Source organism: Neodiprion virginianus, chromosome 2 (genome assembly GCF_021901495.1).
Source record: "Neodiprion virginianus isolate iyNeoVirg1 chromosome 2, iyNeoVirg1.1, whole genome shotgun sequence".
In the NCBI taxonomy this organism is placed as follows: domain Eukaryota; kingdom Metazoa; phylum Arthropoda; class Insecta; order Hymenoptera; family Diprionidae; genus Neodiprion; species Neodiprion virginianus.
In genome coordinates, this window is record NC_060878.1 from 26,712,678 (window position 1) to 26,731,510 (window position 18,833).

An 18,833-nucleotide genomic window follows, 5' to 3' on the forward strand; every position below is an offset into this window, starting at 1 on the left:
ACGCAAGTTTCAAAGTAACACCAAATTCAAATAGACCGCACTGTTGACACGCGATGAACATACATACATACGTTAACATAATTTCGTATGCTGCTGTGCTGCTGAATAGCTGTCAATTCGAATAAAATAAAGCGGTTGATATACAGTATATGTCGGCACAAGTGATGTTTTGCTACTACTGTGTCCTCTTATACTGAGTACTGATTGATACTGTATTTAGATGTCCGTACGAGATTTCCGTAGAAACGGTATACAGTGCTAGCATTGAAGAACCGTTGATATGATCATTAATAGGAATGAAAAAGTGATTGCAAATAATTAATTAGTCTGGAAAAAAACTGAAAAAATTGTCAAAAATCCAGTATTGCATATGGAAATATTTGATTAAACCGCCCATGATAAATTGAAGTTTTCTTCTAATTTAAAAAAAATTTCTTTCCAACCAAGCTTGAATAAATATGAAAGTCTACTCCAGCTCAAGGCTCACAAATTTTGATATCTGGCACATGATTTTTCAGAATTGTTTCAGATTTTTTCACTGTGTCGGTCGATATAAAAGTTTTCAAATATTGTAGTTAATTCAAATCGATTGGAAAAATTTCGAAAAAAGTTATTGCCTTCAAGAATGAAAACAATGATGTAAAAAATCACAAGCTAAATCGGAGGTCAGATGTGACATAGAATGTCCCATATGTATAAGGTTTTGCCTAGCAGAATAATAATCTAGGAATGCTTTGTCCACAACTTATATAAATATTCAGTTATTTTCAAGATCGTTCTATTCATTTCAAAAATGCTTGAATGCTCGCGAATACACTTCAGTTGGAACATGTCAAATTAAACATATTAAATTGAACCTTTTTCAAACATTTTTGTAATATTTTATGTTACGTGGATAAAATCACTGGTGCATTTTTTATACCATAAATTAGGATGAAATATTTACGACGTTAATAATGGAAACGGTATGGAATAATATACAACTTATTGTAATAAAAGGAGTGAACGTGTGTATTTAAAAATATGTCTACACTAGTTTACCATTTTTTGTTTAACGATGCTTTTCTTTACTTAAAAGGTACAGGCAAGGATACCGGAATTTAATGAGGTATTCCGAACTGTAAGGAAACACTTATAGAAATACCGAAATCTAAACGTAGTAGGCATCACAGTATGTTCACATGATTAATTAATCGCTTATTTGGTTAAAAAAATTCCCATTTCCATTACTCGAATACGTATATTTCGTCCTTTTGCAATCCTACGGATACGCCATTAAGTGTCAATAAATTCATGAAGCTGGACATAGATACCGGGAGCACCTGACAATGAGCCACAAAACAATGCCACGCTCAAAGCTACAAGGATTAATAAATATGAATCGTTATAGGATGAAAAGGATATGCGCTTTGTGTCGCGGCACCGCCGGTACAAATGAGAGCAAATTCCTCACTACATTTAAAATTCTTACGTGAAGCATAATTATATTACATCCTTGTGGTCAGTGAGCCAAGTGAGAGTATTTGTGGGCTATATGTCCCGAATCGAATAAAGAGTATGACGTTGCAAAAATAGTAACATCCGAATAAAATGAAAAAATAATAGTAAAATAAAACACTTTTACTGTTTCGTACAATTTAACGCTCCAAATAAGATACGATACTTTTGAGGATCGCTGACATCCCGTACTCGATAATTGTATGAATGTCGTGACCACTAAAAATTAATTCATATATCCGTAAAAGTTGCGTTAAAAAAAGTTGTTAGTGAAATTTTCGCGCGTCTTCAGAGGACGGCGTTCTAGCTAAGCGTGATAAAAATGACCACGCGAATGTTTTTCCAAAACAGAAGCATCAAAGACAATCCGTCGCAGCATCATCATCGCTGCAATCATTCACAGTGATATTTTTTATCGGATAAACACTGTCTCCACCAATACTATTCTTAGCAAGCGAACCCAGTGAGGTGGCAGTCGACGCAGTCACTACTAAATTCCTAGTCTTCTCCAATTCCAGGAAATAACCCTGTAAGAAATTATAAGTTGGGATTAGCTTCACTTCAAATAGACCACGGCATAAGCTTTTGTTCACGTTTTTTCTTACCTTTTCAGTAGAGTTTGGTGCAGATGCTGGTGGTAGCTGAGGCGGACCACAAGTCTGACTACAATGGGCCAATGCAATCAGTGCCTTTTCACTTTCCCTTGCATCTACCAAAAAGATGCTCTCCTTGACTTCCTTTTGGTTGTATTCGTCGATCCTGTTACAGAGTTTCAAAATTTTTTCTTATAAAAAACGGTAATGAACAGATTTACATAATTTAGCAAGTTTTTGCCCTCTTCGATTTTGAGTTACACAAAAGTTTTGACACTTCTAAGAATTTATAAAATTTTCTAGGAAATTTCATTCAGTACTTGTTACAAGATTTTTAATTTTTTTTTTTCTTTGCTGTCATAACGTATTTCAATACCTTTCCAAAGCGACTGAACTTAGACCTCAAATTATGCGAATAATAACTATATGAAGGTGACAGAAAAGTGTTTTGATCACGTACTTGTCGTAAATAACAGCATGTAGACCAAGTTTTTTCAGATTCTGGATGGTGTCTTTATCATTATTGTCATCACCCCAGCAGAATATAATTAGGCCAGCATCTTTGACTAGTTTAACTTGTGAAGGATCCCTTAAAATATCTTCGGTGTGTACATTTATCCCAAGTATATCCGCCGCTAGTGCATGTTTCATTGCCATGGGTATTGTTTGACACCTGAGATCGTGGTACGTTGGGTATTTCAAAGTAATTCCTTGAGTAAGAAAAACTACAGGGTACTTGTTTTGCTTCAGTCTAATCATCATGCATATGTCTGGGTTAAAACTTGAGAAAACTATCTTTCTATTTGCACCGTACTCCAAAACCACCTTGATTATTATGTCTAGGTACAGATTCAGGTCAAATGGATGATTTAGTTCGAATGTACCATCCTGTAATAAAAAATAACAATATCGAAATGAAGAATGCGTATAAGCATATTCCGCACAGATCAATATTTTTGTCAACGACGTAATTGGTATTTTTTCATATTGGGTTATATAATCCAAATTTGTGCTTAGCAGCTTACCTTCAACTGCATGTTCCACTTAATTTCGACATTACATCCAACATGAGGTTCTAGCTCTTGAAAAACCGTTTTCAGGGTTGGGAAAGGTTGATGGTCCTCTAGATCCTCGTCGAAAAATCTTGGGTTCTTTTCCCTTCCTTCGGCAAGATGATAAACCTGAAATATTATACTCAACGTTCAATTTTCAAATCTACGTATATTTTCTAGTACAATTCTCTGGTCTACTCCTACCTTCAAGAGGTGCAACTGTTCCAAAGTGAGATCCTTGACAGGTATCTCAAGCATATCCATCGCTTCAATCTGCTTTTTACGTTTGAGAGATATGGACACATAAAAATCATGATATATTACTGGAATGAGGTCTTTTGATAGCTGAACGTCAAATTCGACCATGTCAGCACCATGATCAGCTGCAGTTTTCAAGGACGCAATGGTGTTTTCTCTGACATTTGCACAACTATAATAAATAATTAAAGATTCGTCATTTTAAACACCAATTTGAAAAATATTCAAAGCAGAACGAACAGTTGACCATTTATTGTATACTCGGATACTTACTTTTTCATTTCAAACTTAAACGAAGTACCGAGTCCTCTGTGCCCGACGTCAAGACCTGACCACCTCTGCTCCCAGTGCTTTGCGTATGAAATACTCATATCCCATGGATAATCAGGTATTGGGTTTATGCGCACATACTCAATAGTTAACTGACCTTAAATACAAATAAAACCAACGTCTTTATTCTTCATTTTAAACTTTTTGTCTCTTTAAAATTATGTAATAAATTTTTTATCCTCGTTTTCACCCTTTGGAGAATAATTTTCTCAACTGACATTTTTATTATTGGCGAATAGAGTAAATAAATTTGCATAAATACATTACGAATTAATTCCTCTTTCTTGGTAATATTTTGAAGTGCATTCCAATTCTCAGAAATTGCTACAAAATCTAATGTTCAGAGTGGCTCAGTTAGCATGGAAAGGTGCATATTATAACTAAATGAAATAGTTTGTGAACAAGTCAACAATAACAAACAATGAATCTATCGGAAAAATTACCTATAGGTCTATGCTTGTTGCTGGTAATTGGTACAGTGAGCAGTCCAACACTGGCTTGAACGGTGCTAGGCAAGATGTAGCTGAAACCAATGTGATTTGGTGGCTCCCCAGGGAAAATCCTTGAACTGTATGCGTAATAGTCAACAAGGTATGCCTGAAATGAGAAAAATTAAACGTATGAGTAATGCACAAGTTTATTAACCGAAATCAACAATAAATACTGGTTCCGCAAATGTTCAACTCTCCTGTAGGGTGTATTGCTTATGACACGATACGTAAGAAGACATTTCACCTGCAGTCGGGTAATCTGACACGTGCTTTTCAATATTCAGAAAAAAAAATGAATAAAAAATACCACCATATAGTAAGACGTGCAAATATTATTAAACCATTATGATTGGAACAAAATACACCTCTTTTCTAAAATACGTGTACGTATTTCATAGTTTGTATATTATTTTGTACATAAATATGTATTCAGTGGGCAGATTATTACCGCTTTACTTGATAGTCGATGTTTGCAAAAATAGAAATAATAATAATAATAATAACAACAATAATGATAATGTTAATAATAGCATAACAGTAACAGTAGTAGCAGTAGATAATTATTACAGAACGGGCAAACTTGATATATGCAATATCTGCAATATCTGCCTGCCGGCGAACAATCTGTCATCACTGAATTTAGAAAATTTTTAAGCGATGCGCAATGATATGATATATTCCAAGTTTCAATCTGGCCACACTTTACTGGGAGATAGAAGTTGCCACGTACGTTTGGTCCGAGTTGATCACACAGCTAAAAAAACCAATTTATAACACGCTACGCGATAAGGTATAGGAGTGACGGGGCTCTCACCATTTTTCACGCGCACAGATGATTATGAGATGCGACAGCATTGATATCGTAACATTTATGGGAGACTATGGAATAGCTGCAAGAAAAACTGGCCTCCTTAAATACTGAGAATAAAAAAAAAAAAAAAAGAAAATCAAAACTACCGATACAATTATTCCTGAACAAATTTCACGCAACATTGTCACCTCATACTATAAAATTTGCATTGATTAACGTATAAGGTCATCTGGATATATGAAAGATATCCAAGGAATGTACGTACATTTCGAAAGACGAGTAACGAAATGTTAAAAACACTAATAAGACTGAAATAAACAAATTTGAAAAATGAGTTTTTCAATAATCTGTGAGCAGCTTGAGGCACGGGGTGGGACGGGAGTGAAGGATCAACTAGGAAAACGACTATCAAGACCGTCATATCTCGACGTGATGTCACATGACACAGATGCATAGTAGCTGAGCATCAGACAGCATCTTATCATCGCTGGGACCAGTTCACAGCACTATTTGATCAAACAGAAGTTCGAGTTCTTCATGTGCCGATGAGATAGTCGAAGAAATAGAGGTCATCATCATCGTCTGCCCACCAAGGCAAGAGCTGCACTTAACAAGTTTAATTATCTTTTATAAAGCAGAGTTCTTGATGTTATAACCGATACTTTCACTGAAGCCTGGAAGAAGGCTCAAATCTCAATAGCCTGCTGAAATCTCAGACAATATGGTCAATGGTGTGTGATATCTATATTAATTAATATCGGCGTGTGAATTGCCACCATGCTGCCGGTTATAGCTGCTCTGCAGGTGAAAATGTAGCTGGGAAATCGTATTGTGGTTTAAAATACCAAAGAAACAGCAATGTTTATACATAGTAAAATGGGATAAGCATGTATGATTCTTTGCCAAACCCAACGTACGCAGAGAAGCTAAGTATAACAAAGCATGGCTTATCATCCTGTTGTCAAAGCACTTTGTTATCAACCTTCGGACATGGCGAGTTACTTACAATTGTTTCAGGATATCTGACAGCTACATTGAAGACGATGAATTCCTCATCGCGGTAAGCATGACCAAATTGATCCTGGTACTTAAAGCACACGTCCTCATCGTTCAAAACCTGTGAGCAGAAAATATGACTTGTAAACAACGCAGTTTTTCATTTCGCAGAAGCACGTGCTTCATATTTTTCAGCATTTCAAGTCTTATGTTGCCAAGGCTTTACAGGTATCCTCACGTAAAACCTAAATTGGCAAAATATGCAAACGTGATTTTCACTGTCATATGTTGTATAAAATACCTACGCAAATTTCAGTGACGCTGGTTGGCGGCTGCTCAACGATATCTTGTGTGTCCATAGAGAGACTGTCCTCAACGCAATCTCCACCCAACTGCTGAAGCTCCAACGAATTGTGTTTCATTAGGTTCACTGGAGTCATCTGAAACAGAATATTGCCTTGTATATTCATACCTTTTCACGATAAGCAATAATATAATGGCCCTTATGAATATGAAAAACATTTCATAACCTGAGCACGTGATATTGAAACTCGAAATGAGTCTTAAAATTTAATCATACTGCTCTGAGTAGTCAATGGTTGAGGTCAGATAAAGATTAAGTATTTACCTTTCATAAAAATTTGACACACTGCTTGAAAAGTATGGTGACCTTGGTAGTAAAAAATAAATAAATTGTGAAGCCTAGCTTGTACGTTGTACCTTGATGTAAACCTTCTTGTTGTGTAACCGTTCTTTCCATAATTTAAGAGGACTGTTGAAGATCTTGAACTGAATAACAGTTTCATCAGTGAGCCAGCCTCTTTCAACTTTGAAATATCCATTATTGAAGCCAAATTTGTCTGGAGTAATGTTCACGTCAGCAGAAAAGTTGCTCGGTGCTGTGAGAGAAAATATGATGCTAATTAGTCCTTAATTAATTGTAAAGGAGGCTGGAAAGGATCTGATTTTGAGAATTCAAAAGTTTGTATTTTTGGAAAAACTATTCTTCACAAAGATGCATGGCCTCTGTTGATAAACATTACAAATTTAAATTTGATTAATCCAACAAGTCACTAAGCTGAAACTATTTTCGCATTATTGATATAATGCTAAAAACAACGACATAACAAGAGCGTCAAAAACAACCAAAGAAATCCCTCTCAAGTTCATTCAAATAAAAATCTTTGGTAGAGCCTCACCATTCTTTTTAATCAGTCTAGGAGTCATGTGGGTTTCCCATTTCCGTATAATCAAAGTTTTAGCAGGATTCTTAGTGCCGTTTGGCTGGCATACAACAGCTATGAAGTAACGAAACTCCACATCGACGTCAGTTGGCAGACAAATGGTTTGAGAATAGACAGGAGCTTCACTGTGAATCAATTTTTTTCTCATTAAATATTTAACTTGCTGTAACACATTTATGCACAGCTCTATTGCCCATTAAAGAGGGTGTATATTGAGGAATTAATAATATCCAACAAATTTCACTATAAAACTTGGCTACGTCTCAAAAATTTGGAGTTTTACAAGTTTGAATTGTTGAAAAAAATCTTATTTGGAGAAAGAAAGTTTGTGTAGTAAGAGGTGTCCAATTGTAACAGTTTTTCCAAGCAATCATAGAGCTGAGTTTAAAAGATATTTGTTTTAAATAGCTACGTTGCACATAGAACTCACTCGTCTCTGTTGTCAAACATGCTTCCGGCGATGCTTTCGCGCTCGTCTCCGTGTTCAATGTGGTAGGAACTGTTGTTTGTATCAAACATAGCAGCGTCACCGGCCGTTAACTCTCTGGGTAATTGAATGGCTTGATTATGATTCCAGGCACCCAGTTCCGGCAGATTACCAACGACATAGACCAATTCATTTTTCTCAAGGTTCGACACCTACGGAATCATGTTGGAAAATGTCATTTTCATAATCGAGTCCCACCCCATTTTCCCGTATTACTATACAGAAAAATTTCAGCACCTGCACCCTGAAGATCCAATCTCGCTTTGCACCCTTCATCGTGATTGTTTCCAAGTCTACAGCGTCAACCTCTCGTTCACTTTCCTCGGCGCTCCTTGGCCTCCAAAGACGCCTCAGCTCCCGATCTTCTTCGCTCTCTAAAAACCACATTCGCTGCATTTTAGTGCTACTGCGGTATTCCTTATATTTTTTTTGTTTGTTTTCTTTAAATCAATTGTATTTTTGTCAAGTCATTCGAGGTTTGCTGCCAAATGCCAGTCTATTTTTCATGGTTAAACACGTACTCTGGTTTCTTTCATTTATTTTATTGTACTACCTTTTCTTTGTCATTCTTCAATTATCAGTAATAAAAATCTAAGTCACATATTCAGATGATTCACATATTCGTGAAAGATTCTACGGTTTGCAGTTATGCAAGTCATTTTTGTCGATTGTATTACAAGGATAATCAACTTTTCAGAAAACTTTCCATTATTAAAATATAATGTAAAGACGTTCTCGGTATAGACAGTCAATAATAAAGGGCACTCAATTTGAGTTGACGTTTCGACTCTAACTGGGGAGACCCTCCTTAGAAATCTGTATATGTTAAATAATTGGTCAGTGTGGTGAAAGAATAAATTACATTCAAGAGAGTCAAACAGAGAAACCTATAACAAATGAAAATATAACCATGTAGCGAGAAAGAAATACAAGACAAGTTCGGTATAACACAAAGGACACGGAATACGTGGAAATAAAAAAATTTTTGCTGAGCCGAGGCTTGAAGCATCTGTGCAACATATTTACATGAAATGAAAAATTGTAATACATCTACCCGAGAAAAATAAACATATTGACAAATGTAAAAGTAACAAAACACTTTTCATTTATCATCCGACAACTAAGAGATTATTCGCAATACTTATCAGTTTCGTACACACAATTGTAGTGTATATTCATATTAATAATGTTTTACAGTTCAAGACGTACTCTTTAATCGTTCCAACATAATTCTTAGTACCTTTCTTTTATTCTGTTATCGTTCATATTCGAATACTTTAAAAAGCCATTCGGGCATTCTTATGTAAATCTTATACATCGTAATGCAAGCAGTTGGCTTGTTTTCTTTTTTTTCTGATATTTGAATCCTTGCATAAGTCATTCTACAGTTTTCATTTTGTGAAGTCAAATATTTGCACAAGTTTTCTCGTTTATTATTTTACAATGTATCCAGTTGCTTTTTCATTTCGATGACTCTCTGCATATTTTTAACTTGATCTCTAACGACTAGAGAGGCTTCTCGAGTTCTTCTTTTTTTGAGCCGTTGTTCATCAGCTGTTTCTAATTTTGAAATCTATACTTTTGTCTATTTTTCAGCATTGTTTGATAGGCATAAAATTGAGCAACTTTTGGATTGTACAGCGAGAATAAAAACAAAGTACATGCAAACTGGTACCGTAAACTACGTACAGCTCTTGATGAAATTTTAATACAAATTAAAGAGGAATATCTACAATATTGCCATCAGCCATCACAGATATGAATTTTTATCATAGCAATGCCGTAACAGATCAAATACAATTGACATCTGATGAGTAAAAAGTTTGTTCATCACTTTGGTGACAGTGATGAGAAATTTGATAAGTAAGCATAAATTTTTATTACGAAATCAAGGCAGTAATCTGTTACCATGATTCATTATCAATGCATACTGGATAGCAACACACGGACCGAAAACCATAATAGTGACGGAAAAGCACTAAAGTGAACAAAAGTGAACAAATCACGCAACGATCATGTGATTCGAGTCATGTGGCCAGAATCGAACATTTTCTCACACAAAAGTAATTGACTAAAATTTGCTAAATTAGAGAGAAGATGGGATATCGAACATCGAGCGAAATTCTGGTTCTGCAATATTATGCACAAAGAACAGCTCTAGTGTCTAGAACGGTAGTTTAGTTCACCATTAAATTTCTGCGTGACGTTTCGGAGAAAACAAAGGAAGGCTGACGGTGAAGATTACTCATCGAATAAAAATTGGGAAGCAATTATAAACAGCGTAAACTCACTTTTTCATACAAGAGATTGATGTCGTTTCAGTTCACCTTGATTATTTAGTCGAGATCCAAGACAGCGGGTTTTCGCGTTTTCTCGAACAAGCCATCGCTCTCAGCAAGAATCAGTCACCTTCAATCGCTTTCACACAATTCGAGCTCTCACTTCCGCTTTACAATGAGCCCACGGATGGTTTTAAAACCATGAAGGAATGAATCTACTGGCGAATTCTTTGACCAATTCATCAGCACACATTCACCTGCCTCGCGTACGCTGTTGCTGTGTCTTGACTACCACAGTCAACTTACAGGACTGGCAACTGCCGCAATACTACCGCATTAGATAAATAGAACCATCGCTTTGGCCGCAGTTCTTTCTAACAGAACGCACAGAGCGCGCTTCGATCGTTTCGAATGATTTGAAAATCCGGTTTTACAGAACAATTGAATCCTAGAAATGAACGGATCTACAGGGCGTTTGAAAAAAATTAATTTCACCGCTCTACCGAGTCACTTTTCAACTTGATATCGACGGATGTCCGTTCGTATTTGAAGTGGAAGGTGAAAAAAAATATATATATAATTGGGTCCGCCAAATTTTGCTCGTCGAGAGAAATGAACGTCTGTGAGGAAATATGGATGAGAAACAACCCGTTCTCGTCGATTAAGACCTCCGAAAATGAAAAAATTCTATTAAACCATGGATCAAACGATTAAAGAATGAACATTTGACACGTTGACAATTAGTACCTAAAGTTGGTTTTGAAAAAAAAATCTTTTAACATTCTAAAAAAAATTATAAACTTTAGCAGCTAAACAATCAAATATGGTTTTATATGTGGTAAGGTGTTAAATTTTGAATATGACTTATAAAACCAGACACAAGATTGGTTATTGGAACGCTATACTCGTTGGATGCTATTCTTGAACGGAGGACTAAAATCAAATTTCCTAATTCGATCAATCAGCGATTCCCATGCAACTAAATGGCGCTCACTACTAATATTAATGAACCAATATTTGTAGACCAGAATTTAAGCTTGATTTTCATGGCAACTTCCAATGGATGATCAACTTACACTTATGCACTGGAGATTATAACGAAAGAAAACACTCTGCAATTGCTTCCGGGCATGCATTCCAAATGACTGAAGTGTATTAATTGCTTCATGGGTTTTGATTTTACTCTGTTTCGTTTTACCGTAAAAAGTCTCTGTGTAATATACTATTAATTTTCGTTTTCAAATTTTTTTCAAAAATAAATATTGTTTTGCTTGTAACGAATCAAGCATTTTAAGGATTTCATACTTGAATAAATTGTTTTCTCATGCCTAAAGACTGTAATAAAGTGTTTTAATTCAATGGAAATCTAAAAAACTAACGTGCGTAAATATATGTTTCAAATTTCAAATGTGTAAGGTGCATAAAAATTGTTTCTAATTTCTTTTTAATCAGATAATTTTAAAATAAAGTATGTCAACTGTAGAATTACTTAAATTATTTTGCAATGATTACGGGCCGTAAATCGTTCGAGACTCTGTAACTGAATGTGAGTACAAAAACAAAGAGCGTGAGCTCCGGAGCAGAGTTCTGTTTGAATTACACACATGTATGTACGTCACCGCATGACAATACATGTCAAAAGGTACAAGGTGTTGTATTTTTTCGTAAAGCTAAATAAAAGCCTGAGAATCATGCTTACAGAATTGCCATTAATTCTTAAAGTAATTACTGTTTTGATTTGAGCGGTGTATTTTCATTGACTTGATCGTGATCAACAGTATCTTACACAATATTATCGGAGTAAAGAAAATGAAAAATAAGCGTCAATAATTCTGTCGAGAATCGTTGTATCTTGCAGCTGCGTCATAAAAGTACGCACGATTCAAGCGTAAAATGCATTAGATATCGTTTACTGTAATTGATCTGTTTTTTCGGAATAAAGTAACTGTTTTCCACATTCTCTGCTCATAATACTTGCAGCTTCGTGAAAAACATTATTGAGAAGTATGAAAAACAGTTTCCTTAACGTGGAGTCCGAGAAAGAGATCACCTTTATGAATTATCCTACACAAAAATACAAATTTATTTCTTTCGGGTGACAAACACTTTTTGGCATGGCAAGCTAATACAGGCCCTGGCCTTTATCTTATCTCCGATATGCAATACATTCGTATCAGTTGTCTGTAATGTTATCATGTTACGCACGAAGTAGATTGCACTGATCCAAAAAAGAACGGACAATTGAAAAAGTTAAGAGAAAAGGTAAACACTAATAACATCGTATGCTATTCTACTTCTTCGTTCTTTGTGAAGCTACCATTGAATGTTCGGATATATATCTAACACTACTTGGTAGTAATCGTCTTCAAAATGCAAGTAATAATTGATTTTGTACTGTTTGTTTTTCGGTGATTTCAAACTCATATGTTTTTGTGTTTCACGCCTAATCGCGTACTACCCGCGTCACAAGCGTGAATAAAACTGCTCATCTTTCAGGCGCAATACTAGATTGAAATTAATACCCAAGGATCGGAAGTAAGATCAGTTTCCTGCGTACAGGCGTTCTTTTGCTGCGTGTCTGTAAAAACTCTTTTGCACGAGATTGATACGAGACTATTCGGAAATGGAATCTTCAATAATGCGCGAACTGAAAAAGGTACGAGCCAAGAAATCGTGACGGAAAATTACTTTTCTTACAGTAGGTCTGCGGTATATGCGACTCCAGATGCTGAATTTTACATCGACCTTGTGACACTCTTGCCTTGACTTTTCTACCTGATCGATGGTATCAACGGCCCTAACAACCAGAATATATATGCCATTTTATTACCATTACAGTTCGAAGCATGGCTTCGCATGTGTATATGAACGTCGTACGATACAAGCGTTGTAACTCATTGCACGCAGGGTTACTCGTAGGTACCGGAAGATCAGTTATGGTCAGCCTTTATATATACCGTGAATCCATCAACGCGTGTACGACATACATAGGGTGCGCCATAAGCAGAAAAAAAAAAAAAAAAAAAAAAACGGGACCGATTTGAAACGTGAATAAAGTTCAAACGTGTCGATCGATTTTCGAAAACTATCTTCTTTCTCAAAAGTAGAAGAACGAATCAATTGTTTCGCATTTAAAAATCCGGAAAATCTTTATCGGTTGTTGAGATATACGCTCTTGAAAAAATAAGTGCTGAAAAATTTTCTGGGAGATTGAAAATAATTATTATCAAAGAATATTCGACTCAATTTCCATCTGAAATTGTGATTCGAAGAAATCGGCCAACGCGTTCAGATTTTATTCACGTTTCAAATCGGTCCCGTTTTTGCTGTCCCACCCTGTATAAAAGTGAAAGTCCAAGGACATTCTTAACAAAAATTAGCTTCAGTAGAAAAGGTCGGAAAATTTCTCAGACAATTTCGTCGTTTGTATTTCAAGTTTTCGCTGTACCTATGAAGAAAATTTCGAAAGACGCAATGACATTATTTTTTTTAAACATCATTTAAACGATTTTCAACTGAAATTCTTACGTACTGATTCTTCTAAGAATATCCAAGGAAAATTTTACCGGGAATTCACACGGTTCCAAGTTGTTTATTTGTAGCAAATAACTCGCACTGGTTGTAATCGTCGTAGCAGGAATCACCAGCTAGTTATATAACACACACGTCAACAAATTAATTTTCATGCGCAGATAATCGCGGTCTTGCATGCCTAGTCACATATCGTATTTCAAATTATAATCAGTACCGTAGGTTCGAATTCAACTTGCCACGACTCGATGTCGTCGATTATTTTTGCTTTCAGCTTTCCTAAATCACTTTTTCCCATATCGTGAGGCGTAAGATAAATTTTTTCATAGTCACCACGTGTCTGAAATTTACGGTAAAAGCTTCAGATTTTGCAGTAGGAATGTTTCTTTAACGTCTAAATCTGTATCTTCATCACCAATATTATAAATAACTGTGCTAAGCAGCATAAAATCGCCGCTCCAAGGGTCTGCGCGAGTTTCCTACGCCCTTCCTTTTTGCGGGTCGATTAACTCCTGACACATTATTATCAACATTATGATTACAATCGACACGAGGGTTGCAGAAACGGAAGAGGAAGATGCCAATAAACTTTCAATGTATCGGGTGGTGTGAAAGAAACAAACGTTTTATTTTCGAATCTACACGATGAATATGCGTGAAACGAAACCGTGTACCTATAATAGTTCGCGGAGCTTTTCTGAAAATTAAACTTTTACCGCAGTGCCTGAATAAAAATTGAAAATGTCGTAAAGGTTAATCTATATATTCATTACCCCGTTGGCAATACATCGAGTGCATATAAAAGTTCAGACGTGTGCTGTAACGTATTTTCCCAGCAATATTCTTTGCCATAAAGTTTATGCCTGACACACAAGCGCATGTCGTACAGCCACGTTAAAGTATGCTGCACAAGTACGGTATACATGTATACATGCAAGACAAAGTGCATTATGCACAGAGAGACAGAGATGCGACGTAGTTTTTCATCTCTCGAATACCATCTGGGTTGTTTATAATTAAAATAACCACACACGCCGTTTCTACACACATACCGCATATACGAATAGAAATCACCCTTGGCACACACCGCTGTGAAAGTTATACCTGTATATAATTTTTAACAAGGTCACCCTTTACTTACATGCCGTTCTTCGTATATGCATATGTTACATTTACAAATGAACATGTATAATATATTACGATACACGTATTTCGCAACTTGTAAATTCGGGTTAATGTTTACGGTGTTTACATTGCAGTCGTGGGACTAATAAATACGCCGAATAATTAATATGCAAGGCAGTTAAAGGAGAAAAAAAAAAAAAGAATTGTTCTTCAAATTTGGTAATATTTTCATACAGAATCATACATGTATTATTACTAATATTATAAACGTAGCGAAATTCCGAAATCACATTTACTAAAAATGATTTTGTTATAACGTTATTAATCGAATGTAAACAGAACGAAAATGAGAAAACAAGGAACGAAACGAATGTTGGTTACATAATTTTCTTCGAATTCAGTTGGCACGATCGATTGTACAACTTGGTAAGAATATAAATAATGCTCAGAGGAAAACGTGCGTGTAATATTGTGAAGAATCGACGCGTGGTGTGCATATATTATGCACTAATACAAACGATCGATCATTCTATAAGATAATCAAGAATATGGTATACGTAGAGGTAGGTCGTATACAATTGTACTATTATTGTAGATTTTCAGCATCGTTGTACATGTACCTACAATATATTCCCGCTTGGCGATCACGGGAATTTTCGGAGACTCGCGCCAAACTCTGACATATATCTCTGGGTTCGTCGAAGTAAACAAAGAACGATTTTTGAAAGTAGAAGAGGTGGAAAGGCGAAATGTATGTAAAATGGATACGTTTTACGTACCCTGGTGAAAATGATTTCTACGAAGTTTGTAACGTTGTTTTAGTGATGCGTATTTTGAAAAAGTTGTGAATTTGCAACTTTAGGATAACTTCAAATTTAGTAAACTGACATCGACAAATTCAGATTTTGAAAATTTAACTTCTCCGGGTATTCTAAAGGCGCAAAATAGTCATTTTTGCTACAACCTTTCGATACATTAACGCTACTAACTTCAGGCTCGTGAAATTGTAACATTTTGTTTTGTACGAAAAATTGTAAGTGCGTATAGTTTCTCATAAAAACTTGTGAATTTTCATGAAAATTCGAATTTTTTCAGTAAAGAATCTACGGGACGCTACAATTTTTTAAGAAAATTAACGAATCGTCGTGAAAAACTATGCATATTTACAATTTTGTACGAAACAATACGAAATGTTCAGATTTCTGTAAAAGTTTTGTAGAAGTAGAAATTTTCACCAGATTACGATCTTTTCTCGTTAATTACCCTGATTACGGTTCTTCGTTAATTACCGATCAGTCTTGAAATAGATTTCTATCCGAGCTGCATCAATGGGTTAAGAATATCAGAATGACGAAAAGTCGAGATGCAAATTTAGTTAAATTGACTCGAGTATAATTTTTATCGTTGTATCAGAATTCCAATTTCGTTTAGAAAGGATCCCACGTCTTGATACTCGTGTAGATCGTAGATTACACTTATCATCAAAGTTCACGCCAATTCTAAATGCAACACGAAATTTGCTAACATATCTATTATATTCGTAATCAGGCAGAGATAATAAATGTGCACTCGAACAAAACTTGTAAATAAAATCTCCGTATGGGACTTGGTGATTAAAGTAACTTTCTTCGTCCATGAATTTATAGAGAATTTCTTCATCCTGCTTCCCGATATTTTTTAAAGCTCTATAGACTGATGATTTCGTAGCACTCGCACTTCATAAATATCCTAGACCGCCTAGTAAACGTAGGAAAATCGATTTTGCAGGCCGGTTTCTGAGTAATTGTCAAAAACTGTAAACCGGTTAAACTCAGTCGGTAAAAAAGGATCTTAGCATCTCCTTAATAACACATTTTCAACGTAACTTGTAACGATTAAAAAAAAAATAGCAATCAAACCTCAGAACAATACTTAAAAAAATTTAAATCCTTACCTCGTTTCAGGGTGTCATAAAACCATTGAATCTAGCAAAACAATCGCGCAAAATACGGTCGTCGGATCGCAAATAAACGAATAATTTGCAACGGATTAACGAACGAGGTAAGAATCGACGCGCGAAATAACAAAAGGGATACTTCGTCGGAAATACTTTTGGCGGGAAATGAATTGAAAAATAAGGAACAAATAAATTGACACGGCAGTAACGCTTCGCCCAAGCGTCGGTAAGCGACTGATTGTAATTGGCCAACGGACTGCTGGGGAGTACATAGCGCCTATAGGCAATTCCGTGCAAACTACGTTCGTGGCAGTTTGCGAACCTCGTGGTTTGCTCAGCGAGCACAAAGGATCTGCGACTCGGAATCAGCTGACTTTCAGCGTTGCGCAAAGTGTTTCGGTAATGAACGGAGGATGAATGTGGAAGCGTAACAGTGAACCGACACGTGTCTCCACGATTTGAGAATCGCATCGTGCCATCGAGGACGGTGAACCGTTCTGACGAATTATTTTTGAGGAACGAAAACAAGTGAGGAAAAGAAAAACGAGAATAAAATAAAAAGTATGAATGTAGTGGTATTATATATGTTTCGCGGTTCTTGGCACTGAAAAAAAAAATAAAAATTCATTAGTCACACACGCGATTCGCTCGTGTTTGCGTAACGCAGTTACATAATGAGCGTCGTTATTTTAAAACAGATTTATTTTACTTCTCGATTTCGTTTTCGTGTGTTTTTATTAAAAACTGTATTTTTCATCGCCTCACGAAATTCTTACTATCGCATCATCGTTTTCTTATATACGTATTTTTCTGTTTTACAATTCAACGGACACGTTCGGTATGATATATGATTCATATTTCAGTCCATCCACGTATGTAATCTCGATACAGTAAAGTCGTGATGAGGATTATCTTTTTAGAAAAAAAAAAGAAAAAAAATAAGTATCTAATCAGCTGAATTGGTTCAACTACTGTACCTATCGAATCATGGACACGCAGAGCGTTATCATGTATACGCATTTTAAAGTACAGATGTTGTAGCGTTTTTATCGTGTTACCAAACGCATTTTTTCCTATTTTGGATGGCGGTTCAGGCTCTACTGAACGTAAATTACGTTAGAATTAAGGTAGTTGGGCAGTAATTTTGGAAGTGTTTAATTCACATGAGTTTTAATTATATAATTTTTTGAGTAATTTCAAACAATCCTGTAAAGTTTGAAGATGATTTACCGTTTAGTTATTGAGTTTTTTGATTTTAAAGCTGAGCGATTTTATATTGTGCAGATACGGACTGGGATCAAAAATGATAATTTCGAGTTGGTTGTTTTGAAATAAAATGTTTAGGACGGGGAAAAAGTATCGAATAAAGTGAAACGGATATTTAGAAATAATACATAAAATTTTCGTGAATTTTTTCCGTCATTTAATCATTAAAAACATAATCTAGAAAAAAAAATTTGATTGCAATTTTGGTCAAGTTATACATTTGGCAACGTCACAAGTTTGCACATTACGCGCGATTTTCAAATGATCTATCTTCTGCCGTTTAGATATGGTATTTTGATTATTTTTTTGTGAATCTCCCCTTGAATTGTGATCGATCTGAACACTCTGATTCACAAAAATAAAGGTTGTAGCGAGAAATTCCGATGAAACACTTTTTGATAAAGCTATTCCTCAAAGAAAGAGAGAGAGAGAGAGAAAGCGTTACTTTTTATTGAAATATTTAAATTCAGAAATTTTCTCAATCAAAATTCTATTGATTTTATATGTGGACTAAATTATACGAGAGCTTTTGACTCTGACGACGTGAATCAGGATTTTATTGAATTTTCATTAACCTCGAATAACTGCCAAAGTCGATTGTTGCATGAAGTTTAATTTTCGCAACACTTGCGGTACCCAGTTGTACTTGCCGTACAGTCCTAAACTATTACCATTTTTTACTAGAACTGAAAACCAGTTACGAGTACGAACCGAAAATTAATTTTAGGGGCTGTGACGAGTAAATCTAGTAAGTGTTATTATTTTATTCAGTTGTGGTCGATCGTACCGTATTTTTGTAATGACTATTACGATAATTTAATATCGGTGCAAGCGGTGCAACTGATGCCAAGGCCTAGTTCAATTAAAAAAATTACTTATACCAGACAAGCTGATGATGACAAACGTTGCAATATTCAGAAAATTTAGCATTGCAAAC

At 35.5% G+C, this 18,833-nt stretch overlaps 1 protein-coding gene and 1 non-coding gene across 5 annotated transcripts; one reads left to right on the forward strand and one right to left on the reverse strand.

Moving 5' to 3' along the window:
- Positions 1-1,220: 1,220 nt before the first annotated feature.
- On the reverse strand, positions 1,221-16,866 carry LOC124299135 (glycerophosphocholine phosphodiesterase GPCPD1-like). 4 transcript variants are annotated; one of them, XM_046752111.1, is made up of 14 exons: positions 16,628-16,866; positions 7,997-8,133; positions 7,703-7,911; positions 7,228-7,397; positions 6,749-6,927; positions 6,334-6,468; positions 6,039-6,149; positions 4,174-4,327; positions 3,674-3,827; positions 3,347-3,572; positions 3,116-3,271; positions 2,551-2,978; positions 2,103-2,256; positions 1,221-2,024 (listed from the first exon to the last, which is right to left on the reverse strand). In XM_046752111.1, exons 2-14 carry the CDS (start codon positions 8,033-8,035, stop codon positions 1,854-1,856), a joined length of 2,286 nt encoding a protein of 761 aa, XP_046608067.1. In that variant the 5' UTR covers positions 8,036-8,133; positions 16,628-16,866; the 3' UTR covers positions 1,221-1,853. The 4 variants fall into 4 exon arrangements, with proteins under 4 accessions (XP_046608067.1, XP_046608068.1, XP_046608066.1 ...); XM_046752112.1 differs by lacking the exon at positions 16,628-16,866 and adding an exon at positions 10,087-10,363; XM_046752110.1 differs by lacking the exon at positions 16,628-16,866 and adding an exon at positions 10,051-10,363.
- Positions 9,596-9,669, forward strand: LOC124299422 (small nucleolar RNA SNORD127). The gene has a single exon (XR_006907011.1). It is a non-coding gene; the product is annotated as a small nucleolar RNA SNORD127 (small nucleolar RNA).
- Positions 16,867-18,833: the final 1,967 nt, after the last annotated feature.

Bases quoted from the DNA above. Each gene is read 5' to 3' on its own strand.
- LOC124299135 (XM_046752109.1), bottom strand. From the start codon at position 8,155: ATGCAGCGAATGTGGTTTTTAGAGAGCGAAGAAGATCGGGAGCTGAGG. The intron at 2,257-2,550 runs GTACGTGATCAA...ACTCTGTAACAG, and splicing joins CATGCTGTTATTTACGACAA to GATCGACGAATACAACCAAA. The intron at 2,025-2,102 runs GTAAGAAAAAAC...AATTTCTTACAG, and splicing joins CACCAAACTCTACTGAAAAG to GGTTATTTCCTGGAATTGGA.